This window comes from Leptidea sinapis, chromosome 35, assembly GCF_905404315.1.
Source record: "Leptidea sinapis chromosome 35, ilLepSina1.1, whole genome shotgun sequence".
Classification (NCBI taxonomy): Eukaryota; Metazoa; Arthropoda; class Insecta; order Lepidoptera; family Pieridae; genus Leptidea; species Leptidea sinapis.
Window position 1 is genome coordinate 2,692,620 of NC_066299.1, and position 27,864 is coordinate 2,720,483.

The 27,864-nt window shown below is 35.7% G+C and overlaps 3 protein-coding genes across 5 annotated transcripts in view; 1 reads left to right on the forward strand and 2 right to left on the reverse strand.

Annotated features, from left to right (window-relative positions):
* Positions 1-2,427, reverse strand: part of LOC126975319 (putative inorganic phosphate cotransporter) — a 33,079-nt gene extending 30,652 nt beyond the window's left edge. The window contains exon 1 of the mRNA XM_050823157.1: positions 2,256-2,427. Coding sequence (XP_050679114.1) covers positions 2,256-2,286 — 31 coding nt within the window. The 5' untranslated portion in view covers positions 2,287-2,427. The remainder of the gene's footprint in view (positions 1-2,255) is intronic.
* A 10,402-nt stretch (positions 2,428-12,829) lies between these two features.
* Positions 12,830-27,864, forward strand: part of LOC126975310 (baculoviral IAP repeat-containing protein 7-B) — a 37,421-nt gene continuing 22,386 nt past the window's right edge. For all 3 annotated transcript variants that reach the window (XM_050823133.1, XM_050823134.1, XM_050823135.1), the window contains exons 1-3: positions 12,830-13,385; positions 17,541-17,683; positions 18,581-18,697. In XM_050823133.1, the coding sequence (XP_050679090.1) occupies positions 13,011-13,385; positions 17,541-17,683; positions 18,581-18,697 (635 nt within the window). In that variant the 5' untranslated portion in view covers positions 12,830-13,010. The remainder of the gene's footprint in view (positions 13,386-17,540; positions 17,684-18,580; positions 18,698-27,864) is intronic.
* On the reverse strand, positions 21,545-26,587 carry LOC126975299 (uncharacterized). The gene is made up of 5 exons (XM_050823115.1): positions 26,132-26,587; positions 25,843-25,923; positions 25,471-25,551; positions 24,974-25,046; positions 21,545-24,829 (listed from the first exon to the last, which is right to left on the reverse strand). The coding sequence occupies exons 1-5, from the start codon at positions 26,194-26,196 to the stop codon at positions 22,370-22,372; spliced, it is 2,760 nt and encodes a 919-aa protein (XP_050679072.1). The 5' UTR covers positions 26,197-26,587; the 3' UTR covers positions 21,545-22,369.

Consider the following 27,864-nt stretch of genomic DNA (forward strand, 5'->3'; position numbering starts at 1 on the left):
GTGGACGTCTTCCGGCTGACGATGATGATGAATATATTTTTAATGAAAATAAAAAATGTGGATAATAAATAATAAAAGAGACGCAATATACATGATTATAAGCAATTTATTTCACTGCCAAGCAGTCTTACTTATTATTGATAAACCTACATTTATTTTAAATATGTTTTTATCATTTTATCCACCATTTTAAACCTCAATAACTATACCAAAACTTAAGACGCCAAGAAAATAAGATCAATCAACAATAATCGCCTAAAAGTTATTTAGAATTCATAATAAAACTCCCAGGAATTAGCGCCACAAATCTTAACCATAAATAACAAAGTAAATAACCATAAACATCGGATAACTTTCAAAACCAGCTTTAGTCTTCAATTTGATACGGTACTTTAATAACCTACCAGTGACATTTTCAAACGAATATAAACTTTTTCCTGTTATTGTTTTCACACAGAAAAAAATCTGATTTTTTGGAAATTGTTTTTTTTGGAAGCTGTAATAATTGACTGATTGGGAATTTTTATATTTTGATAAACCTTATCGAAATATGATGAATACGGAAGTTTGTTTCCGAGTCATGGATGTTTATATGTATTTATGTATGTTTAAGTAAGTATATTGTATTAAATATATCGTTGTCTTGTACCCATAGTACAGGCTATGCCTAGTTTGGGGCAAGATAATTTGTGTGAAAGTGTTTCTATATTATTATTATCATATCATAACTGGTTTCGGTCAACGAAGAGAAACACTTGAAAATAGTGCACAGGGTTGTCGGTTGCAGCCGGAAGGCAGTGGTGTGTTGTTGCGGAAATAAGGAGGACTGCATTGTTAGTCGGCCGTCCTCACTAAGGGTAGTAGGGTAGAGGTGAATATAACGTAAAGGACCTAAGGTTGTCTCAGAACAATACTTTCGTTACTCCGTCACAAGCGTAGCGAAACACATAGGTAAGCAGACATAAACTTTTAATGCCTACTACTCGGCTAAGTCGAGTTAGTACGCCTTTTGTGGGGCGATGTATATATCATGTCCCAAAATTATGGGACATGAAGTGAAAGTACCTTAAATATCGAAGATAGGCTATTTTACTGAAAGAAGACTTTATGTTATTTTTAAAAGTTATTAATTCTGCATTCAAAGATTTTCTAAAAATTATTTGCCTCGTCTGGGAATCGAACCGACTTAAATGTAAAAAAAAACACCCCTACTCTTATTATGTCAATCGAAAGAATGGCCAAAAACTAATAACTCTTCTTAAGTAACATAGTATTTTAAAAGAAAGTAGTCAATTAAGTGGGTATTTTTTTCTAAATTAATTAATTAAATGCTCAAAATGTGATCTCTCTTGTCTTACTCAAATCGCCAATCTTTTAATGAGTCCGCTGTCTGTTGACTTTCTTATTATTTTATGTTGAATACTCGATATGATATGGCACAATTTTGTTTGTAACTCGCCCACGTTCGCGTATCACTTTTGGTATAGCATATCTTTCACATACCCCCAAAAGAAGAAATCTAATGGTGTAAGGTCCGGAAATCTGGCCGGCCATTCGTACCAATCCAAGTAGGAAAACATTCATTTTACGTTGTTCCGTTCTTTTAAAATACTATGTTACTTAAGAAGAGTTATTAGTTTTTGGCCATTCTTTAGATTGGCATCATAAAAGTAGGGGTGTTTTTTTTACATTTAAGTCGGTTCGATTCCCAGACGAGGCAAGTAATTTTTAGAAAATCTTTGAATGCAGAATTACTAACTTTTAAAAATAACATAAAGTCTTCTTTCAGTAAAATAGCCTATCTTCGATATTTAAGGTACTTTCCCTTCATGTCCCATAACTTTGGGACATCCTGTATATGCTTTTACATCAAGATCCCAGAAAATGTTCAAAACAAAAGTATTACGATATTCAAAAGAATTGATAAGAAGCGTATGTGTAGTAAAGGTTACAATAACATAAAGTACAATATTAATTTGTAAACATATTTTGATGAAACAAAAAAGCCCGCTAAATTTGTTGCGCCCATTCTTCTCAAGTCTGAGGCATTATTTTTGGAATGGGTGGTAGTTTTTGACTTTCAATAAGTGATGTCAGTTGTCACATCCTATTTTGAATAAAAATATTTGAATTTGAAAAATTGTAGAGTTTACTGATACAATAATATATTTGCAACCTCGCAGTCAAGGAAAGACAAGTTATTTCTCGACCAGATCCGGTCCTGCCCGTCAACCATCAACACAAGGTCAGCTTACTTGGTTTGGCGTTATGGGGTGGCTCGGCCATGGCTGAACAGCTACCTGCGTCCAGGAACACTAGTGTTGCGACATGTCATCCGAGTACGTGTCTGTCTGTCTGTCTGTGCGCGCCAGTGTCCGACGTGCGCGAACATCGAACGCTCACTAACGCCCCAACACCACGCGCGGTGACGGGCATCTCGGCGCTGGCGTCCATGAACTGTACTTTTTGATAAATCATAATTTAATGTAACGTCTCCTGACATTTGCGAACTTAACTGTTTCTTATCTCTGCTTATATTGTAATCATTTGTTTGCTTATCTTAAGTATTACAACTTGTATCATTGAAGGATGTTTATTTAGTAAATCCACGCGGCCACTTCACCAGTGCTAGCTCCAGCTAGATTATGGGTACCACAGCGGCGTCTATTTCTGCCTTGAAGCAGTAATGTGTAAGCATTACGGTGTTTCGGTCTGAAAGGCGCCGTGGCTAGTGAAATTACTGGGCAAATGAGACTTAACATCTTATGTCGCAAGGTGACGAGCGCAGTTGTGATGCCGCTCAGAATTTTTGGGGTTTTTCAATAATCCTGAGCGGCACTGAATTGTAATGGGCAGGGCGTATCAATTACCATCAGCTGAACGTCCTGCTCGTCTTGTCCCTTATTTTCATAAAAAATAAACTTTTTTAGTGTATGTTTTCTATCTAGGTGACAATATAAGGAAACCGGAAAGCTAGAACACAGTCCAAAATATACCACGCATCTCCCACCTACCGACATTTTTTCGATAGGAAAACTTTTAAGTATTGCAACAGGGCCCATATGATGAGCTCGGGTACCGCACGCCTATCGACTAAAAACCTCCCGTTTGCTGGTCGCTCGAAAGCTTTTCGATATATAGGATGTGGGCCATGGAGGCCGCAACTACTACACCAAAACAGTCGCGGGGCGTCTCTTAACGAAACTCGAACCTCGGACATGCTGTGTGCTTGGGGGTATGAGAGCTTTGAGATCGCTTACGATCTAATATGGTCTCATAGTCCAATAGACTTTTGAGAAAAAGTGTGTGTTTGCACACCTACCGACGCGAACCGGTAAGCAACCTTTTACCGGTAAGAGGCTCCGTATATCGTCAGTCATCACATATTTCCCATTTTCACCGTTGCCTCGCAAAGTTAGCATCGCTAATTTTGTCCTCTATGGACTTATTGTAGAAGTGTAGGAGCACCGTAATTAAAAATTGCGGAAACGAGAGAAACTCTTATTTTATAATAATAAATAATAATACACACTCACGCCTTATTCCCGTCGGGGTAGGCAGAGACAATAGAATGCCATTTGCTTCTATCCTTACAAACCTCGCGCGCTTCCTTTACATTCATTACTCTTTTCATACATGCTCGCCGGTTGCGGGTGCTTCGGACCTCTCCTTTTCTCAAAACGTCCTCAATTTGATCGACGATTATTCTACGAGGTCTCCCGCGACCAACTTGCCCACACACTTGCCTTATATATTTGATGCGTCATTCTTTCTTCACTCATTCGCTCAACGTGTCCAAACCATTCCAGCATTCCTTTTTCAGTCCTTGTCACAACATCCTGTTTCAAACCACAGCGCGCTCGTATTACCGCATTCGGAATTCTATCAGTCAGTCTTACCCCACACATACTACGCAGTGATCGCATCTCAACTGCGTTAATTCTGCTTTTATGGTTCTTCTGCCATACCCAACTCTCACTTCCATACATTAACTCTTTTTTTACTGATTCAAAAAGTTTTTCCTCGATGATGTGGGTCCCTGTCTTGTAATATTATTTCTTATTCAACTAATACGTCGTCAATTTCACAGATATGTGTAAATTAAACAAAAGTTAGGTATTTTCTTAATTTAATTCTAATAGTATAGACTTGGCAGTATTTTTGCCGTTATAAGTATAAACTCTGCTTTATCAAACAGATCTTTATTGTTTTATTACGTACAACGCAAAGGAAATCTAGTAAGTTTATCGTCAAGGGTTAGATTACGATTGACGAGTTTAACTAAAAGTACTCTGTGGACTGAGCGCCAATTAAGGTGAGGTGACCGGTGTTTGTGAGACGTTGATAACGGTTTCAATTCTATTCAGATCTATTCTAGGTAGAAAATAAAATAATCGGTAGGTGTGTGGCCGCGCTTAGGATTGCACGCGTCGAATCACCATCGCATCGTGAAATAAATAAATCATATCATTTTATTTCGACCGTCAGACCGCTTACAGTCGACGGCGCACCCAACTGTAACGTTTCTTGTTCGAGGCTCAAGCGCGGAGGCCGACCTCCCGAAGTAGACCCAGTATGCCATTATCACAAAATTTGTATGCATATTATATTTTTAATACAATGGAGATTTTATTTTCAATTTTGGTGGTGTATACAAAACCATATACAACATATTCATTGGGGTTAAATGTTTAAGCTTTTATATGATGAAATATACCTATATATTTATTTAATTAAGTAATAGTAATTTAAAACTTTATGGTAGAATTCTGGAGGCTTGGACTCAATAGACACTTATGAGGAATTGTGCAAGACGAATTTGAGTATGTACTTTTTTTTTAGATTTAGGCCATGTCTTCAACACGTGTCAGTTGAATCATGGGGCACCCATTTTGCAAATATTTTTTCCGATTTGATACAAGTGGATACATCCAATTAACCTTGTTATTAAACCAAATCCAGGGTGCGTTCATTAGCCTTATTCTCTCTAAACACAGCATTGATATTGTAACTAGTTTCTGCTGCATTAGTTTCACGCAATTGATTCTCGTGTTCAAATATTACTCAAATTTTCTATGTATCCTTTTTTACTTTCAAAGCCGAATGAAAAAACAAATATAAGTCAAGAATCCAATATTTTTTTTTTCGAAAATATATCTATCACGTGAAAAAGTTTATCCTCAAATATCTCACCAAGGAGGTTTTATAACTTCTATGACAATTTCAAGTTCGGAACATACATCTCGTGTATAAGTTACCACCAGCAGTCGTTGAAGAAGACTTTCAGGTGACCACACTAAGTTCAATAATAAGACCGTATTATTATACGGGCTTTTAAAACGAGCCCAAGTTCGGTAAATATATGTAGTCATCCTTTAGTTCAACTACCAGTTATTGAAGAAGAACTTTCAGGTCATAGGCACATAGGTGAATTTGCTAGAAACTCTCATAACCATAATGTTAACACCAGGAACAGACATAAACTTATAATGCCCACTACTCGGCGAAGTCGACATAGAATTCGCAAGTATCACACATTTAAATAAAGGGGAATTTAATAAAAAAATGACATTTGGAAAGGTCTTGAAACGTCGGGTTAACTAAAATAATATCTAATAACAATGTAACTATTACGCAAAATCCAATGTAAAAACAGTTACAATTAGGTACACGCATTTTAATACTTTAAAAAGTGTTTTATTTAAATTATTTATACCTTAAGTTTGTTGAGTGCAGCGGGCGCGAGGCAGCGAGGATAGCTTCGGGATAAGTCCTTTCGCTTAAGCCCGAAAGACTTTTAAGACAGAGCTTATACCGAGACGAGTCGTACGAAAAGAACGTCCGCATAAGGTCGTGTTAAAATTTCGGTCAGGCATCACAGATGGTGATGTGCTACTGGCTTATAACAATAATAATAATAATAACAAAACCCTTTAATCAGACCAACTTAGTATCTATTTACAATGTATTAAGATCTAAAAACTATGAATAAAAAAATATATGTTTGTTGCTAAACTAGTCTTAATATATTCTATTGTAATACTTAATTAATTTTGTAGGTCTGTTTGCCAATCGGCAATGACTCCTGCAACCATTTTCATTCCTGCCTATCTTGGCTATCTAACCGATCTATCCCATCTAACCTATTCCATGTTACTCCTGCTACTTGAATAATGTCATTATCCCACCTCTTCTGTGGTCTGCCCCTATTATTTTTCCCTTCTCTAGGGTACTACCGTGTCACAATAATTTTACTCCATTTTTCGGACCTCATATTATCATGTGCCCTGCCCATTTCCATTTGAGTCTTTTGATTTTGGATGTTATGTCTATGACCTTCGTCTTTTTTCTGATGACATGGTTTTTTATTCTGTCCGACCTTTTTACATTTAGCATGCCGTGCCACTGGCAAGTTGAGGGTATGTTTTTGGTGAGACCGGAAGAGCATAGTTCATTTTTTATAGAAGAAGAGGACACACGAGCATAAGGGTCACCTGCTACTAAGTGATCACCACCGCTCACATTTTCTTGCAACACCAAGACAGCAGAATCACAGGACGGTTGCAGCACGTTCACTTTTTAAAGAGGTGTAAGTGCTTTTTGTTAAAGGTACCCATGTCGTATCGTCCCGGAAATATTTTAATTTAAAGTCAAAGTCTAATAAACTTGATTCATTGAGGCTTAAACTGAGTCATTTGAAGACTCACTATAATTATATATTTGTTTTTAATTACTGAATTCACCAATTGTAGTCAGTGTCAAACATGTTGCGTTTATCTTATTTTAACATACTGAGATAACGGACTCAAATAGTAATATATAAACTTAAACTCCATATACCCACTAACTCAGCTCATCACCACAATCATTTTCACTAACTTTACTTTCAATTACGCCATATTTAACACTATTTAAAATTTCCTTCACATCACCAAGTTCCGAGCACCAAGAAGATCTAGTTATTTTTCTGTTTCTTCATTAATTCGTGAAACTAGTGGAAGAGGAAGTTTAAAGTTATTTATGCAACTGTTGTGTAATAAGGGGTATTAAAACACGAATGTGGGTTCGCCTCGTGTGATAATAGTATCACATGAGTGTTTTAATACCTAATTATCAACAGTTGCATACAAGACTTTACCTACACTCAGAATATGAATCCTCTAAGATTCTGAAACAGTTAGCTTACTGCTAACATTAAAAACAGCCAGCCCTAGTAGTACCTAATATCTTACTGATTATATACAAATAACCTAAGAATTAATGAAAGTATTATTAATTTTAGTAGTAATTTACATTTTGTATAGTGCAATTATTAAAATTCACTTGAATATTATGTTATTTTGCAGCGTTTAAAATATTCGGCGGTGTGCTGTCAAAACTTGAATCGCTCATTTTTTCAAGAAAAATGGCGGGGTTTCGATTAACCTATTTTTTTTTTACGGCGCGCCATGTTCTGGTAGTGTGCGTAACGTGCGTAAACGAAAATGTTCCTTTTTTTTAATTCATACAAATACCACGCATCGAGCAATAAGAATGTGGCTGTTTGTTGAAACTCTTTGTGCATGAAGGGATCGAAAAAAAACCAAGGAGTGTTGTTAGTTAGTTAGTTATTGAATAAAAACACTTTATTAACAGTAAAACACATTTATTATTATTATTAGTATTACGATATTGGGTGTTTTAATGTTGGTAATAAGCAAACTGTTTCAGAATCTTTAATAGAAAATTTAAAGCATGGGTGTAGATAAACACTTTAACTACCTTACAATTATAAAGTTGGTATAAAGTTATAACTGACAATAAACCAAGAATATGCAAAACATAATATGCTACTAGCTGACCCTTGCGTTGACAAAAAGTTATTTTGCCATATAATTTATTTTTAGTGTTGGGCGGTTTTTTCACCGACGTAATTTATAAAAACTGCCCCATAACAATATACCATAGGATATAATACTATGAAAATAACTAAAGTATACTAATCTCGCCGTATCTATGTCAGTTAACAAGTATTATATACGCTATAGTTTGTAAGTATAGATAGGTGTGGATGTATGTATATGATCGTTGATAGTAATGCAATATATTCCTATATTCTCTTAAATTAAGTTAAGCAATTTATTTCAGTCAGCATATACATGCAGGTTTGCGATTTAAAAACGAGTGAGCAAGTCACGCAGAGTTGGCTGTAGCAAAAACATGGCATTCCCAAGAAGTTTGACCCTACGGTTTGTTGATAGTCATTGAAAATGCAAATTTATAAGCAGGCATTTAAAATTAATAACCCCTCCACCCGCAGCCGTCGGGTCGCCCGCAAGCCTGTCCCACCGCCTGCCACCGGACCGCACCACAATATCGCGTGTCAAAACTTGAATCGCTCATTTTTTCAAGAAAAATGGCGGGGTTTCGATTAACCTATTTTTTTTTTACGGCGCGCCATGTTCTGGTAGTGTGCGTAACGTGCGTAAACGAAAATGTTCCTTTTTTTTAATTCATACAAATACCACGCATCGAGCAATAAGAATGTGGCTGTTTGTTGAAACTCTTTGTGCATGAAGGGATCGAAAAAAAACCAAGGAGTGTTGTTAGTTAGTTAGTTATTGAATAAAAACACTTTATTAACAGTAAAACACATTTATTATTATTATTAGTATTACGATATTGGGTGTTTTAATGTTGGTAATAAGCAAACTGTTTCAGAATCTTTAATAGAAAATTTAAAGCATGGGTGTAGATAAACACTTTAACTACCTTACAATTATAAAGTTGGTATAAAGTTATAACTGACAATAAACCAAGAATATGCAAAACATAATATGCTACTAGCTGACCCTTGCGTTGACAAAAAGTTATTTTGCCATATAATTTATTTTTAGTGTTGGGCGGTTTTTTCACCGACGTAATTTATAAAAACTGCCCCATAACAATATACCATAGGATATAATACTATGAAAATAACTAAAGTATACTAATCTCGCCGTATCTATGTCAGTTAACAAGTATTATATACGCTATAGTTTGTAAGTATAGATAGGTGTGGATGTATGTATATGATCGTTGATAGTAATGCAATATATTCCTATATTCTCTTAAATTAAGTTAAGCAATTTATTTCAGTCAGCATATACATGCAGGTTTGCGATTTAAAAACGCGTGAGCAAGTCACGCAGAGTTGGCTGTAGCAAAAACATGGCATTCCCAAGAAGTTTGACCCTACGGTTTGTTGATAGTCATTGAAAATGCAAATTTATAAGCAGGCATTTAAAATTAATAACCCCTCCACCCGCAGCCGTCGGGTCGCCCGCAAGCCTGTCCCACCGCCTGCCACCGGACCGCACCACAATATCGCGCACTCGGCTGTTTATCGTCATCATCATAACTATTCAAATATTTGTTCAAATTGTAGCTGTACCTACAACCAATAATATCAATTAATACAAATGTCTACTATCTAACTCGTAACGTAATACCTTCGTAGCATTATAGATCGTAGAAATAGTAATCGTTCATAATAACTGTAATAAGCGTATGCCGAAAGATTCGTTCTGAAAAGAACATTTTATTTTATATAACGTAATATTAGCTCTGATAAGAACCATTTCATAATGCTGTACATCAACTCATAGAATCATAAAGATCACCAGTAGTCATCTTATCGAAGTACAAGCATCGTACGTTCTCTCGACGACCGCAGATATACTCACGTGATCAGTCATATGCTCCGCGTTACACAACCGCACAGCAAGGCCGAGCGTACTCGACTGACGCGTCGGGACTCGGGGTTCGAAAAAAAAATTTCAATTTCCAAATTTCTATATTTGATTTTAAAATATATATACAAAATTACTTAAATCTACTTATTAAAGCAATTTACAATTAAGCTTTATATATGTAGGTATCAGAAAACTTATTTCTACAACCCTATCTACGTATTGAGGGATAAAAATTTATTATGCTTAAAAACTAATATATGAGGTTTGTGGGGGGGGGGGGATCCAGGAAACTGGGAAAACCTGGCTATTTGCTATGATATAACGTAATATTAATCGTAACCTATCACTTAACCTAACTAAGACTAATGACTAGAACTTAAAACTATTTAGCCTGTGACTGCCATTCGACCGGGTGGTTATTAATATGTGCCATTAAAGAGAGATTGAGTTTACGGGAAGTTTTGTATGAGCAAAGTACCGCCTCGGTCTTTGTGTCATTGATTTTAAGCTTCCACTTAGAGAAGTAGTTGCTTACACAATGTAGGGCTGTATTAACGTGGAAGACAATAGATTTGATGTTCTTACTGCTGCACAGATAAGCTGTGTCATCAGCGTACAGGGCGAGGACCGTGTTCGGAGATTTTGGGATGTCTCTCATATAGAGTAAAAATGCCCTCGGTGAGATGATGGAACCCTGTGGAACACCTGCTACTACTGGATGTGGGGGGGATAAACTATTTTTGGCGCTAACTCTAAGAAATCTATTCGTAAGGAATGATTTTATTATTCTAGAATATTCAAAGGGGACTTGTGCTTCGAATAATTTATGAACTAAGGCATCATGCCAGACGGTATCGAAGGCTTTCTCAAGGTCGAGTAGTACCATACCAGTCTGGTGTCTCAAGTTGAATTGATGTGTTATGTGTTCGACCACGCGCGCCAGTTGGTGAGTAGTCACGTGTAACCTTCGGAAACCGAATTGTTCCTCAGGTAGGTTTGACTCTATAATTGAGTTTATTCTATTATTAATTAAAATTTCTAATATTTTACTTTGTGTACAAAGTAAACTGATTGGTCTGTAGTTCGCGAGGGAGGTGGGGTCTTTTCCCGGTTTGTGTATCGCAGTGATTACTGCTATTTTCCAGGACGAGGAAAAATAGGTGAGACGGAGGCACGCATTAAATATATTAACCAAGGTGTCTATTGCCTTTGAAGGGAGGTGTTTTAGGAGTATGTTCTGTATGTCGTCGTGCCCGGGGGCTTTTCGCGGTTTACAGGTTTTTAAAATTAATTTGACTTCGCGAGGTACAGCTGGCGTAGGTGCGGTCGGTCCGTTTATTTTGTAAAGGTGGTCTAGAGACCGCGACACCTACTCGGGGGTCGATCGCTATTCATGCAATTTTAATCAATGAGCGACAGGGTAGGTGCTGAATGCTCATTGACATCGTATGATCGAGGTTCGACGCGAGTTTACACAAACCGCGCTCGCTGGCCGGCTTACTGCGATAGCATTAGTTTTAGAGCGAGATAGAACACATAATATTATTCTCAATTCTTATTGAATGAAACGTTCTACTATTGGTTAAAATGTAAGCTTTAGTATTGGTGTGTATTTTCTGAACTTGTAAATATTTTTTAAGTAACAATTGTAATTGGGTAACTAGTTTTAAGGATTTTGTATATATATCATGTAACTTTCTAATAAATCATATCTTCCACATATTCCTCACAGTCAAGCAGTTGTTTTATTTAATCGCCAGACGCGCAGTCTCTAAAAAATAATGTAGTATATACAGAGATTATCACTTTAAATATCTGTTATGTAAGTATGATTCTGATATGTAAGGTACATTAAGGTAAAGTATAAATAAAATCCATTTAGCAGATTTCGAGTGAAAGAGCAACAAATATACATCCATACATCCAGACGTCCATACATTCTTACAAACTTTCGTATTTATAATATTAGTGGATACAGACTTCTTTGGAAAGCCAGAATGTAAGGCTGAGATTTTTACAGGTGCATACATCCAGACATCCTCACATTCTTACAAACTTTCGTATTTATAATATTGGTAGATACTTTTTTGTAGGCCAAAAGCCAGGTAGGACTGAGATTTTCACAGGGTTGTAAGATTAAGTTTAGATTTTCACAGGGTTGTAAGATTAAGTTTAGTAGGTATTGATGTACCTATTTACTATGTCTGACCTAAATGACTTGTCGTCCTGGCTCTTTGCCCTAGGTGGAAATGACGTCCGTCACACACAATTGAATTAAAAGTTCATAAGTTGTTGTGTACCAAGCTTTATAAGAAACTACAGTTTTCTAATTTTCCTACGGAAACTCGTTAGTTTTCCAGGATCAGAGGTATCCAACATAACAAATTTTGATTAAATTAGTGGCATAAGTTGTTGTATACTAAGCAATAAAGTTACTTTAGTTTTTTAACTATCCCACAGGAACTCTTTAATTTTCCAGGATGAAAAGTATCTAAGATGTTGGCCGGCAATACAAAGTATCAACATGCCAAATTTTATTAAGTAAATAATGTGCATAAGTTGTTGTGTACTACGCAATATAAATAAGTAGAGGTTTTTAACTGTCCCACGGGAACTCTTTAATTTTCCGGGATTAAAAGTATCTTAGACGTTGACTGGGGATGTAAAATATCATCATGCAAAATTTCAATTAAATCGGTCTTGTAGTATCTGAGATTAGCCCGTACAAACAGACAAAGAAACAGTTTTGGTCATTTTTTCTTTGTACAGAAATTTGATCTATACGGATTTATTATAAGTATAGATAGTACATCAGTTTGCTAAGGGGTACTAATGTAGCTTCATGACGTTTATTTACCTCTTGCAATATGTTAAGTAATTGTCACTCCCTATGGTAAATAAATGTATTCCACTATACGAGTGCAGTGAATTGCGTTAAATATCCGGAAGCAAATAAGCTCTACACGTTTTCAAAAAATAAATTTTTTGTATTGTTTCACATCCATAGTTTGATTAAATCTTTGATCGAGTCCTTACTCCTTAGTCGATGGCAATTGGCATTGATTTATGTGCGTTCACCTGTGCTCTATGCCTGTGCCATTGTCCATAGAGTATATAGTACTTTTAATAGTAAATATTGTATTATTATTTAGTGTTCCTAAACTGTAAACATTTTTTAATAACTTAGTGGTTCATTATTGTATTTGTAGGAAAAAACAATTATATTTTTAGCATTCTAAGAAAATTATTAATACTAGCTGCTTTGATTTGTTTGTGGTGAAATACCGTGAGAGGAAAATGAATATTGAAAGAAATAGGATAAATACATTTGCAAACTGGCCATCATCTGCTCCTGTAGACTCGGACAGGTTAGCAAGAGCAGGTTTCTTCTACACAGGAAATGGCACTGAGGCTGAATGTTTTTGCTGTGGTGGTAAAATATCTGACTGGAATTTTGGAGACCAGGTTATGTGGCGACATCGTGTTTTAGAACCCAATTGCTTAATGGTTTTGTCTCCCGAACTTTCGGGTAATATTCCTGCAACCTCTCACTCTACACCTCCAATTCCTGGAGAAAGATCATATTCTGAAGATGAGGGTTATGGAATTATTGCAGAGGATCAGTTGTACAGAAGTAATTCTTTAAGGTTGCTGTCTTTTATCAACTGGAATGTAAGTAACATAAAATTTTTAATCATAATATAATATGAACTAGATCTGTTTTTTTCAATCTGTGGGTGTGCGACTCATAGGTGATTGCCAAGTCTTACTTGGGGGGTTGTCAGCAGAAAGAAAAAGGCAAGCAGAGTATGTGTAATAGACATAGTCTTATGTATATTACATGTAGTAGACTACAATAAAACCTAATTTTAGTGAGAAAGATGTCTTTATTTAATTGTGTGAGTGTCAAATTGAGGTGCTATTTTTGAAATGTTAAAAATTGAATTATTTTCTAATTGAAGTCTATTTCTCTTTAAAGTTTTAATTTCCACTGCCAATGGTTCTAATAACTTAAGAGCTTTGGTTGGCAGCTCTGGATATTCTTTCATACAAAACATGTCAACACATTGTGCTTAAAATCATTATGGTATTCATTTTAAATTCAATTATAAATGATATATCAGACTGACCGGGGGCGAAAGTTATTCCAGTCAATTATCAACCACCAGCTCTTGGGATACCTAAAAGAGCGCTAGCTGATTATCTATTGCCAGTATGGTTGCCATTAAGGTCACTCAGCCGGTGGTCTTCATACTAATCTCACTCATAGATAAGCAACAATCTTTAGTCCAATTCATCCCCAAGAGCACACAAGTGACCATGAAAAGGAATGCACTTAGGGATTAGATGTATTGGTTTTATGGTAAAAGTATTTATTTACTTAAGGTACCAAATTAATCTATAACACTTGTTAAATTACTAGAATTAATGGTTCTATTTGTGAGTACGCGGATTTCTAATATTAATTGGTTAAAATGGTTACTCGGACCAGTCCTGTAATAGTTATTGACAAATGGTTAATGGTAACTAGGACCGGACCGATCAATGGTTACTCGTGTACTGCATCTCTATTATGCATTGGTAATAATGGTTATGTGAGACGGTCCTGTAATGGTTATAGACGAATGGTTAATTAAATTTGTGTTCACCATTAAAAAGTCTCCCTTTGTTGTATCCCCTTGATTCGAGATCACTCCCCTGTAGTGTGTGTATCACCTTGATACACCTAAACACACACTCATCGCTCAAACTAGTATATAAGGAGTTACATAGAGTAATAAAGGAGCATACAATCGCAGTCAGACTTATAATCATTTTAATACCCGAACCTCCAACAGCGCACCCCTAACTGCCACAGCCTGTAACATTCAGTTCGGCCTCACATGGAGTACTGTTCTCACTTCTGGGTGGGCACTCCCCATTTCCTGCTTCTTCCATTTGACCTCTCTTCTTTTGGAATGTATATTATAATTTTTGTATAATACTATTCAAAATTATTATTCACCTTCAAGCAGGGCAGGGGTCATGTGTAAACTAAAGAACCTATGGGATATATCCGAATAATAAAACGATACCTATTTTCTATAAAAATTATAAAAATGATTTATTTATTTTTAGGACATTTGATTTGTAGAAAAAAAAAGACATAACTTTAGGTAAAAATGGTGTTATTAAATCAAAAAATACAATGTAACTTTTGTTTGAATTAAAAACCCAGTTTATATAAGTTATATTAAGTATGCGCTGGTAGTTTCTTATCAGTTCCTCTCCCCAAGTCAAGGCCTCTTGATATTCTTCTTCTTTTCAATTGGTCACTCTTGTCAAAGCGGTTGTGGTCGCTAAGATGATGCATCATTAGTTGCGGTTGGTCTCTTTTGGGGTCGCACTGCCTCCCTTGCGATGCTCCTTCACTTTTAGCAGTTTGTAGCATTGCGGGAGCACTCCACCACAGGTATCTGGGTCACTGCTTTGATAATATCCACCTGGCCCTGCACTATCAACCACTCAATCAATCTTTCATATCTGGCGATGTGACCAAAAAACTTCAGAATTCATAGTTGCACAGTTCAGTTCTTTTAAGTTTGAATTGGTGGTTCGGAAAGCCGTCCAAGGGTTCTTCAGGAGTCGCTTCTAACACCACATCTCTAGGGCATCAATAATGTGGCGGTCTTGCAGTCTAGGGGACCAGGTTTCAGCCCCGTAGAGGAAGATAGGAAACACAAGATACATCATAAGTTAAACCTTGGTGGTTTTAGTGATTCTTCTGTCCTTTCAGATCTTATTGAGCTTCTCTACCCCAGAACTGATTATAGCACATCGCCTTTGGATTTCCTGCTCACAACCCCAGGTATTGGAGATAGTAGAACTAAGATAGGTGTATACCTATCCATATTGGCACACCACCTCACAGCAATGCAATGAAATTCTACACTGTTGTTATTTACGCGGTCTACTACCATCATATTGGTTTTAACTCTGTTGATGGCCAGTCCGAATACAAGGCTGGTTAACTCCAAATGTGTAAGTAGTTCTTCAATATCCTGCTTTGTTGGGACAAGTAGTGTACTGTCGTCCTCATATCTGAAGCTACCAAGCAAGTATGTACATTCGTAACTGAGCTCCTCCATCTAGATTTTATTAGGATATAGTCGATTTGGTTTCGGTTCTTACCATCAGACGAGACCCACGTGTATAGCTGTCTCGTGTGATGCTTGAAAGTGGTGTTCATAATACTCAGGTTATTCGCAGAAAACTCTATCAGTCGTTCTCCTCTTGAATTCCCAACCTCAAGTCCATATCTTTCAACAATATTTCGCAGATCAGAATCATTTATGGTCGTTCCCACTTTAGAGTTTCTGATGATAATAAGCAGTTCTCAAGTAGTTCTCAGGTTTCGAGTTCATTATAAAACTTTAAAATCTGGATTACGTTCAGATATTATTCTATCACTGACGGGGTTATATTCTAGGACGGACCAATTCAGTCGTTTTGGAACTACAAGGGCTACCCCAGAGTAACTTCTTTTTTAATTTACGGAGAAGTAGAAGGTGTATTTCTCTTCTTCCAGTGCGTTTCACTGATTCCATTTATTGTCACATTACAGCGCTCAATTTCATTTTCCAGAATTTGGAGTTCCCCGTCGTCAAGGAATTCTCTGACGTTCCAGATACCAATTATCAATAAGTTCAGTACTGTAGGGAACGTCTTCGTGCTGTTTCAGTACTATGCTCATTATAAATAGGTGTCGAACTTTGCATGATTTATAGAGGATGTTGATAGGAAAAAGGAAAGGGCGGTTAGTTGTCACCTTAAGAATAGCTCTCTGAGCTCTCTCGATAGTTCATAAGAATGTTTTTCTGTAACTTATAATTGATTGACACAGATCAAAGTAAACTTGTCTAATTATTTTTGTATTTGCTATATCGTAAATTTTTAAACACATAAATCAAGTTACGAATTCTACTGCACAAAGCATCGATGTGATATTTGAACGTAAGAGTTTCATCTAATACGATACCCAGATATTTAATTTTTCTCACAATATTAATAGCGGAACACGTGCATTGTTTATCAGTGCGAGCGCTACAATGATGGGCATACATTATTGGGTTAGTTTGGGTCAATGATAGATTGCGCATCAAAAATTTCATATAATTTGTCTTATCTGCATTGAATGTAAGTAAATTAAGCCGGAGCCATTTATTGAATCCGTGTTGTGCATATTTATTGACTTTGTTTTCAGCATCGCCGAAAAAAGAAGAACAGTGTTATCAGCGTATAATATAATATGCCATGATCTAGATTAATATTACAGAGATCATTCATTAACGTAAATCAAAAACAGAGTAGGGCCCAAGATACTTCCTTGAGGAAGTCCGAAAGATGAATGATTCCGATCCTCGCTGATGACATCGCCTATCCTCACACAAATGCCGCTGGACTATTTTTATAGGGATATATGAAGTTAGTCTACGCCGATAAGCCCGAAACATTTGACCACTTGGAGGACGACATTCGCCGCGTTATCACCTATATACGGCTACAAATGTTGGAAAAACTCATCGAAAATTGGTCCTCCAGATTGGAATACGTCCGAGCCAGCCGTGGCGGTTATATGGCAGAAGTCATATTTAAATTATAATGCCAAATATTAACTTTCGAATAAAGTAAACTTCATGTCAATTTAAAAAAATCATCTTTGTTTTATTCCATTTCAAAGTTCTCTCCTCTATAAAAAATACCATATAAATATAGGTATAACATACATGTAGCTTAAGCAAAATATATAGTGTTAAAAAAATCAATTAGAGTTAACTTACATTTTAGGATCCGATATCACGTGAATCCTTGGTATATGCTGGATTCTATCATGCAGGAGAAGGAAGGTTGAGGTGTGCCTGGTGTGGTGGAGAATTTCAATCATTTAGAAACGTACGGAACATGGGTACACCTCTTGAAATACACAGAGCGTGAGTTATTTATAACTAATATTATAATACCTACTATTAAATTAGTAATATATTCGGGTTTTATTTTTTAATTGAATTCGGTTAGTTTGCACCCACGTCTCCGGGGACTATGGCTACAGTGCTAAGACGTATAGGGATGGTCAAAAATGCAATGTCCCAGTTGTATAAGATCTGGAGAGACCGTATCATCACGCGAAAAACTAAAACCAAATTGGTGACTTCGCTAGTTTTCTCCATATTCAGTTGTAGAACGGAGACCTGGACACTGAAAAACGCCGACAAACACCGAATAGACTGTAGCCTTTGAAATGTGAAGCTGGAGAATAAATAATTGCTACAGATTTCGTGGACCGTCTTTCGCACCAACGCGAACGTCTCTATTCTGAGAGAGCTTAATGTCAAAACTAGACTTGCCACTATATGCCTTCGTAGGGTGCTGGAATTCTTCGGACATATTGCTCGTAAAGAGGGTCACAATCTTGAACAGCTAATGGTGACAGGCAAGGTAAATGGCGAACGTCCCAAAGGACGCAGTCCCACGAGATGGTCGGACCAAATACGATCTTCTCTGAACATGAACTCCCACAATGCCCTTCATGAAGCTAAGGATCGCAGCAGATGGAAGGAAATCGTACGGGAGAAACTGATGCAGCGGGGGAGTCATGACCCTCATTAATGAGGAAAACGACGCGAGGAGGAGGCTAAGACCCAATGGTTACCGCTTAGAATGGTCCTTATGCAAATCTGATTGTATGAATAAATTCAAAATGGCTGGTTCGAATGTCGCATCACCTACAAATTATTGTAGAAATATACTATTTTATATTAGTTATAGGTATATTATTAACTGGACATATAAGTATATCGTATTTATTATGCTAATAATGAAAATTCCAGGTATTTTCCGAGATGCCGCTTTGCTATGGAGGTGGAGAGGCGAGATCGTAGCCACAGATCACCATTTCATGCTGTTACCACCTCGCAGGCTACTTCAAATGATAACAGCTCGCAAGTGTAAGTTTAGTTCCAAGGTATTATGAAAATAATACACTCGTCGAATCCAACTCGGATGGGCAGCGTTCGGGCAGCTCCGTAAAATGTTCTCGTCCCAAATACCACAGTGTCTGAAGACGAAGGTTTTCCACCAGTGTGTGTTGCCAGTGATGACTTACGGTACACAGATATGTTCGCTAACTATGGGCCTTATGAGAAAGCTCATGGTCGCTCACAGGGCAATGGAGAGGGCTATGCTCGGAGTTTCCCTGCGAGATCGAATCAGAAATGTGGAGATCCGTAGAAGAATTAAAGTTATCGACATAGTCCAAATGATTGCGAAACCTAAGTGGCAGTGGGCAGGGCACATAGTTCGACGGACAGATGGCTGGTCGAACAGTAAAGTCCTCGAATGGCGACCACGTACCGGAAGACGCAGTTTTGGTATGCCACCCGATGGACCGACGATCTGGTCAAGATCGGAATACGTTGGACTAGGGCAGCGCATGACCGATCGTCGTGGAAATCTTTGGGGGAGGCCTGTGTCCAGCAGTGGACGTCTTCCGGATGATGATGATAAATAACTAATAAAATAAACGGATGAGCCTGATAATCTTAAGATGCATACCCTGCCCATAACTAATTTATACAAATATAAAATTAAATTTGTAACCAAATTATGAACGGATTTTGGGATTTGGGTTTTGTCCGAGCGCTCTTCCCATCTGAGCCAACCGTTCGAGTGACGCTTGGATCGTAAAATATCTTGTCCTGTTCAACTCTCAGGTTGGGGCTCCATCCATAGGATCTACTTTTAATTCTATAATAGGTAATTGATTTGAGATGGCGCTCTTTCAAATCTAAACATTTGTTATTTTTATAGTTCTCTCAGATGTTATAGATTAAAGTTCTAAGCATCAAAAGCATCGTTCATTAATTTTGGTTACAAATTTAATTTGTATATTGAATCCCAGAAGTGAGAGATATCACTTTAAAAAAATAACAAATTTTTTATACAAATATGGCAAAACAATTACAGACTTTACCAGTGGGAGGCTTACACAGGATGCCGGCTAGATTATCGGTACCACAACGGCACCTATTTCTGCCGTGAAGCAGTATTGTGTAAACATTAATGTGTTTCGGTCTGAAGGGCGCTGTAGCCAGCGAAATTATTGGGCAAATGAGACTGAACATCTTATGTCTCAAGGTGATGAGCGCAATTGTAGTTCCGCTCAGAATTATTGGGTTTTCCAAAAATCCTGAGTGCCACTGCATTGTTATGGGCATGTCGTATCAACTACCATCAGCTGAACGTACTGCTCGTCTCGTCCCTTATTTTCGTGCTGTATGGAAAAATCACTGGATTTTAAAAACACTAAAATTTCATTATTATCGACTTTATGATAGAATTGATAGAAATAATTTATTTGTTTATTTACAAGCTGATCTATATTTTTAAGAACTTACGCGCTTCGGCATCCTTAAATCTGCTAAAAACCATTTATTTTGCAATCGGTCAATCTGTATTATCTTATTGTATCACCGTATGGGGAGGGGCGGCTACTTCACACATGATACTCTTAGAAAGAGCACAGAGAGCTGTCCTTAAAGTGATTTTTAAAAAACCTATTAGATACCCAACACATAAACTATATAAAGACTTAGAACTTCTTTCTGTCCGAGGTATATTTATCTTGCGTGTTATGACAAGCATGCATAAGGAGGTCTTGAATTTGCCTAATTATAAAAACCTACTAGATAGCCGTTCGTACAAGATTCCAACACCTGCAATAAATACAACATTTGCAAGTAGATTTAGCCCATTCTTACATACATATATATACAACAAGGTAAATTTAAAATGTTCTATTAAAAATTGCTCGGTCCATCAGGTCAAATTTAAAATACCGAGATGGTTACACACACTCACTTATGCAGACATGGAAGCTATTCTTAAAGTGATAGCTTAGCATTCATATAATGTTAATACTTTGTAACATGATTAATCAGATACTCACACTCACTCACACCCACCCTCACACACACACACATACACACACACCCAGAGACACACACGTGTACACACACACATATACAGAGTGCACTTTTTGACCTTTCGGTTCATATTGTTAACCTTAGGATGTAAATTGGTTGCCTACAGGACAGGCTACGCCTAGTGTAGGGACCAAATATAATGTAATATTATGTGATAAAGTGTCTGTATATAATAAATAAAAAAATAAATAAATAAATTATATTTATGATTCCTTACCATTAACAAAATGAAAAGAGTATATTAAAAATAATACAGAATAGATACGCCAGTTAAGGCCCTTCACTGAGGTAATAACCTTGAGCATTCGTTCCCTCTTTACCGCACCTCACCTCTACAATACTTCGTAAAACGTTACTAGAGCGTCATCTGGCGAACAATTTACGAATCAAGTAAATTCATAGACCTTAGAATCCGCAGACACGGCATTCACTATAAAAAATATTTATTTCTAAGAAAGAAACGTGTATTACTTAATATTTTATGCGCATAAATAATTTTTAGTCATGAATTCAGTGATTCTACTTACGTTCATGAATACTTTCAACGTTTATTCAGGTACACACGGCTACATATCAGGCAAGCAACATATAAAATGATTTTCCAGTATAAGCTGATCTTGCATTGTATATCATTTTGGAACAATGAGAGGTAAGCTTATAATGGATTTGTATAGTTTGATATGTTAGCCGTGTACAAGTATTCATGGTGATCCATAATAAACACTGTGCGGTGTTTACTTTTTAGATTGTAGGTGAGTTACCTGTTATTCAGACCATAAAAAGTAGAAAAATAAAATATAAAAAACAAAGTCAATTTTATTATCATTTATTATTTTACAAAGTAGGTATCTAATAATTTTAGGGTAAAATTAAATTAGCTTTTTTAATATTTTTAACAGCGTATGCTGCAGAACTAAGTCTGTTCGCCAATCCTTCAATTTGGGCCCATTGTAATTTAGTAAAATGTGAATCCAAGGTGGCGGCTGCGGACATTTTGTTTTTGTTTCTAAATTATAAAGGCATAAAAAGCATTTATTTTCTCAAAATTGATTCTTTTAGAATTATTTTTGATGTTATTTCTAATAACTACTAGATACTACTACAGCTTCCGAAATAAATGGCGCTCTGAGAGAGAAGAAGCGGCGCAAGAAACTCTTCCAGCATTCTTTTTTTTGCGCTCTTTTCAATAAAAATATACAATGTTGTACAGTCATTTCTATCGCTATAAAATAATCACAATCTAGTCCCAGGCTGTCCGATCATTTAGATATTCAGCAGTGGAGTAATAGGATTTACGACAGAGCCATTTTTTTATAAGTCATTTAAATTTATTTATAGATAATGCCTGAACAGTGGCTGGGACATTATTATAGAAGTGTATACATTTACCTTAAAGCTATTATGTATCATATGAAGCCTACTAGAATTAGTTACAAGCAATCCCTTATTTCTAGTGTTATAATAATGAAAATCACTATTAAGAGCAAAAAGGTGACGATTTTTGTGAACGTATATTAAATTTTCATAATCATAACAAAGAACAATTTTTCTTTGAGAAAATATATACGTAATAATATATAATAATACGTATATAATATATACGTGAGTTGGAACTTCGTTCCTAACATTTCGGGATTACATATCCCCAAAATCTAAATAACGAGTATTTGTCGGTGTAGGCATATTTACGTCAGAAGGTTCGTCACCTTCAATTGTATCTGTATCTGCTGTCAACTTAAACTCTTCATTTAATCGAGGTTCAATATTTTCTTTAAATTTTTGTTTTTTCTTCATTGCCTCTTCAATGTATGAAGGATTTCGTATGTTCATACCTCGAGTGTAGCGGGGGTCCACCAATTCTGGCAACAAACAATCTATATAAAACGACGTAAGCTTATCTTTCATTTTCTCGTTCCAAAATTCATCATCTCTATCAATGTATTCCGTTTTTAGCGGAGAGTTCTCATTTGACCAAACTGCAAATAAGCACTTTAGTCGTTTAGTAACGTGTAGTTGCCCCTGCACTTGATAGTACCATTGGTGGTTTTTATTTATTTCCAGCCCTTTTTTTGTGTATTTCCAAAAGGTCACTTTCCTTTTTTTTATGGCTTCTTCTAAACCCAATTTGAATGCCGTTATCGGGCATTTTATTTCTACAATTGTGTCGTCGCTACATAAGCCATCCGGAGTGGCTCCTAAAAATGGCAACTCTTTGTCAATAAAAAGTCCACAAGTTTCAATTTTAATTTTTTCTTGCCTTTCTAATTGCTTGATGGCAATGTTTTCGTTGTCTTTGCCATGTTTAATTGACGATACATGGTCAATATTGGTTTTGTACAATAGGTCTCTTACAAAGTTATGACAACTTGTGTCGTTTCGCCGCGTGACAACTTTTCCAAAGTTGGATGCGGTTAATAACGACCTACGCAACTCTAGCCACTCGCTGCATTCACTTTGTAAAACGGTTGCCCTTTCGATTAAACTTCTTTCCTCGTCAGTTTTCTTGAGATTTAACATAAAGTTTTCTTTAATTTTATTCAAAACATCGATCGGCATGTCAGGTCTTGTGCAGTCTTGACCATAATTGTGGTCTTTCGATTTCTCTATGAATAAGGCTCGTTTTTTTGGTTTCCTATTTATCTTGTTTTTCACATTTTTGTGTATTCTTTTGCTTTCTAGCCGTTTTATTTTTCCTTGAGGGCTGTCTCCTTTACTAATTGCTTTGTATAGCAGAGAAATTGATTTTTTTTCATTAAAAGCTACGGCAGCGGCGTGACATCTAGTTTGATACGAGTTTTTTAAAGAAAAATTCACCCTTTTGCCACCAACCAATTTAGCCACCACGCTATTGAATCCTTCAACCATGTTACTATCAACGTCATATAATAGACTCCGAGCATGTCCTGCAACATTTTGAATGATAAAACATATTTTTTGCCATAAAGGGCTTAAAATGAAATCATTTGGCAGGTCCATTTGGCCGATTTTATTACAGAAATATGATCGGCACTTAGTGTGATCCCCGAAACCATGGAGGTGACTAACTAATAAGTCGTCAAACAGAAGTTGAACATCAGAGTCACACTTATGTTTTTTAATTAATTTGCAAATAGTTGATCTTGTTCGTAGTATAGCTCTTTTTGTTATGAATTTTCGGTATTTTATGTTATATTTAGTGTCTGTAGCAAGTGCTTGTAATTTATTGCAAAAATTCCTTAAGATGTGGTTACGGCACTCTATTTTTTCAACAGTCAGGTCAGGATAAGGGCGAGCCTGTGATATTTTGGAGTAGGTGCTGGCATCACCATCGGATATGAGTTTTCCGTAAATCAAATTGTACATTCTTATAGATTCTTTAAATCCTTCTACAATTATTTCGCTCTCCATGTTTGTGGATGGACCGCTGTAATTTATGAAACATTTGTGTTCTGACGGATCGACATTTTTGTTTTCTGCACGGGCACAGATGAAGCAGTATTTATTTTTTATGCCTAAAAACAGAATTTCTCCTGTATGTTTGCCAATTATGGCAGCTGCGCCCGAAAGAGCATTATAATTCTTTTTATAACTACGTTTAGACCAGCAACCATCAGCAATGACATCTATTATGGGAATTCCATCTTTGTTCACCCTGCCGTTAGAAATTGCGAATTGCTTTTCTCTTTCTGCAGCCTGACTCATAGATTCTAATAAAACATCTTCCCATTTCCTACTAATAAGTTCATGGTTCTCTGAATACGTCTTTTCAGATAACAACGGGAGATTGATTGCTGACATAAGTTCATCCAGCTGTGAATGCCCCGCACCTACTGCAATAGTACCTGCGACAGTGCACGTATTAATATTTACGTAGTTTTCACTGCAATTGTCTCCATTTATGACAAACTTTAGATTGCAAAACCGACATTTAAATGTGAATTTTGACTGTAGACCAATTAGGGTTTCAGATATGAGGTCAAGTTCTGTGAAGCTGCATCCAAGTGGTCCATGGTTTGAAATACGTTTTAATTCGGAAAGGAAGTGGCTGACATCAATAATTCTTCTGTGTATTATTTTTTCTTTAGTTTCTGCTTCCTTTTCATACGAAATTTGAAACTAAAATAAAAAAAAAACATATTTAGTATGTACTTACTCAAAAAACAATCTATATTTTTATCTGAAAATATTTTTCAAATAGAAACTACCTTTTCTAACTTTTATTCAAGTTTGGAACACACGAGGAAGGTATCAGAAACTTACCTCTACAATGTTTTTATTGGTTTCTTCAGTGATTTCAGTTTCCGTGAAATCTCCTGCAAAGTCCTCTCGTAAACTGTAAAAGAAAAATATTATGCATAATGATGATATACTTTCTAGGTTCGGGTGATTAGCATAGTGATGATAATATCAAATACGATGATATTGCAAAATTTAAAAAAGCCCGGCGCCTTCGGCTTCCAGAGTTGAAAATACTTGCACAGAAAAATATAAATAAGGAGCACAATCGTTTCTGCGACTAAAAAAAATAATTTGGTAGTTCAAAGTATTTTTTATGCAAATACGAGAATTTTTTTCTGAAGTATTCCAGCTCTGCAGCACCCGACTATTTAATACTTTCACAATTTCAATTAAATATATATATATATTTAATTGAAATTGTGAAAGTATTAAATAGCATATACATATATATATCAAAGTAATTTGATAATCATTTGTAAATAATTAAGATATAGAGAAAAGGATTATAAAATACTTACTCATTATTGCTTATTTCCATAGGTTGTATATTAGAAATATCCATTATTGGTGGTTGTTCATCACTTTGGTTATCTTTTAACCTAAAAAAGATAATTTACTTAAAAATACAATAAATCTCTAAAATTTACATACGAAAATAGTTACATAACAAGCGCTGAACCACGTAGGAACCGAATCAATTTTATGTATGTATGTTCATGTCTGTAGTTTCATAACTCTATGGAGCACGCATGATCGAAGATTTGTGCAAAGATTCATTTTTATTTGTTTAAACAAATAAATATTAAATGACAATGATGACATGTTATCACTTTACTAATTATTATATCTTAGAGAAGTACTTAGTATGTTTATAGTAGTTAGATACATACCTGCTATCAAAGTAATTTTGTTGAGCATCTTTAGAAGTGGTTGGCGTTTCGTCACTATTTTGTCTATTTCTTTTAGCCCGGCTACAAAAAAAATGACTGATAAATAAATTGCTTTGTTTATATTTATTATTGTATTATAATATATATAATAATAAATAAATTATTACAATACTTTAATACTTAAAAAACATATTCTAAATAAAGTACCTATGTATTTAAAAATATACGATACATAATTACTGACAAATAATTTCAATGTTATTTCGAATATAACTAAAAGACAGCTTACCGAGCTTCAATCATCTTTGCTACTTTTGCACGTCCTTGTCGCACAATTTTCTTGTATTTTGGCATTTTGAGTGTTTAAAAAACAGTAGCGTCTTTTCGCAATACTCAATAGTTCTTTTACACACAAAGCGTCCTTTCGCAATAAATAACACAATAGGTCTATGCTAACACAAAAAAGCTATAAACTAAACAAACGTAAATATCAAACACAATAAGCTAATGTTATTATCTTCAAATAATGTGACGTGTCATGTGACTCGTGAGTGAGCAAGTGCGATAGCCGACGCGGTAACAAACAGCACGGGTTCCACCCTCGAGACCTTGCGGCAGACTGAATCCCGATCCCCGGCGTATGAGTTACAGTAGTGAATACGCCCAAATTTTAGAATAAAATCTTAAAAAACTCAAATTTTGGTCTTTGGAAAAATTTTTTTTTTGCAAAATGTTGATTATTAAATTGTCTATCCATTAGTGTTAGTAGCAAAATAAAATTATGTTTACTTCACGAGGAGACGCACGATATCAATCATTATTTCTCATATCTCTGGTTTCGTTGTAAGGAAATTAATTAAAAAAGTACTTCATTAAAAAAAAAAAGAAAACTACAATAATGGAGTCAAGATTACGCAGAAATTGAATGTATTTTTTATTAGTTGATATTTCTTTTAAATAACAAGTAGACAGCTCCAAAAAACTGCCTAAAAAACGGCTAGCGCGGCTTTTTGGTCGTAGACGCCCCTTAAAAGGAATACTATTAACAGTACAATAAGTATGTGACAAAGTAGTTTAAGACAAAAACGAAAAATACTAGAAAAGCTTACAAGAAAAAATTAAATAGAAAGAAAAGAAGAAATCGTAGTGAATGTGAGTGGTGTGAGTGAATGTGAGTGTTCGAATATAATGTTTTAATTACGATGTGAGACTAATAATTTATCCTGAATATACTGATGTTTAAATCCTGCAATTTAAACAGTTTAATATCAGTTTTTTGAACCTCAGACGTGATAAGTTGAAAATGTCGACGGAAGAAAATTTCTTATTATATATGTCAGGAATTCGAAATAGGGGTGAATATTTAAGATACTTAGTAGAAGCAAAGGGAATGTTAAATAAATTAGTATGCCTAGTACGCAATTAAACTATTCTATAATATTGAGTACAGTCATCAGAACAATTAAAAGGTTTTTTTTTAAGTTTAAGCTTTAAGTTTTATGTAGATAGATGCCAAGTATCGGCAATCAATGTAAAAAAATACTTCTATTTGAAATGGAATGGATGAAAATACATTTTTCTTTTAACATTACCAACTGTTTCCATGGCAAAGTAAAGCTTTCGCAAAATAGTTATTAAGGTCTCTTAGGGTATGTTCCGATATGCACTGCGAGCAATGCACAGTGCTATCACTGTAGAAAAATTCGTTCCGTTATGGACTGCCAGTATACTGCCGCAGTACCCTAGTGAAATATATGACGTCATAAATCGCTGCCATATTCAACATCTACTGGGAGCACTGGCGTTTTCGAGGTAAGGTACTCGCAGTACTTTGATCACGTGATCAGTAAAACCACTCGAGTGCGTATAATATTAATTTAATTATTTTTAATTTGACAGTACTCCAACAAAAGTTTTTTTAATGAACTAGAAAACTTTAATACACTAATTTGAATGCTGCGTCAAAAAATGCGGCTGATAGTATACGGGATTGCGTTCCGTTTTAAATAGTAACCAGTATAA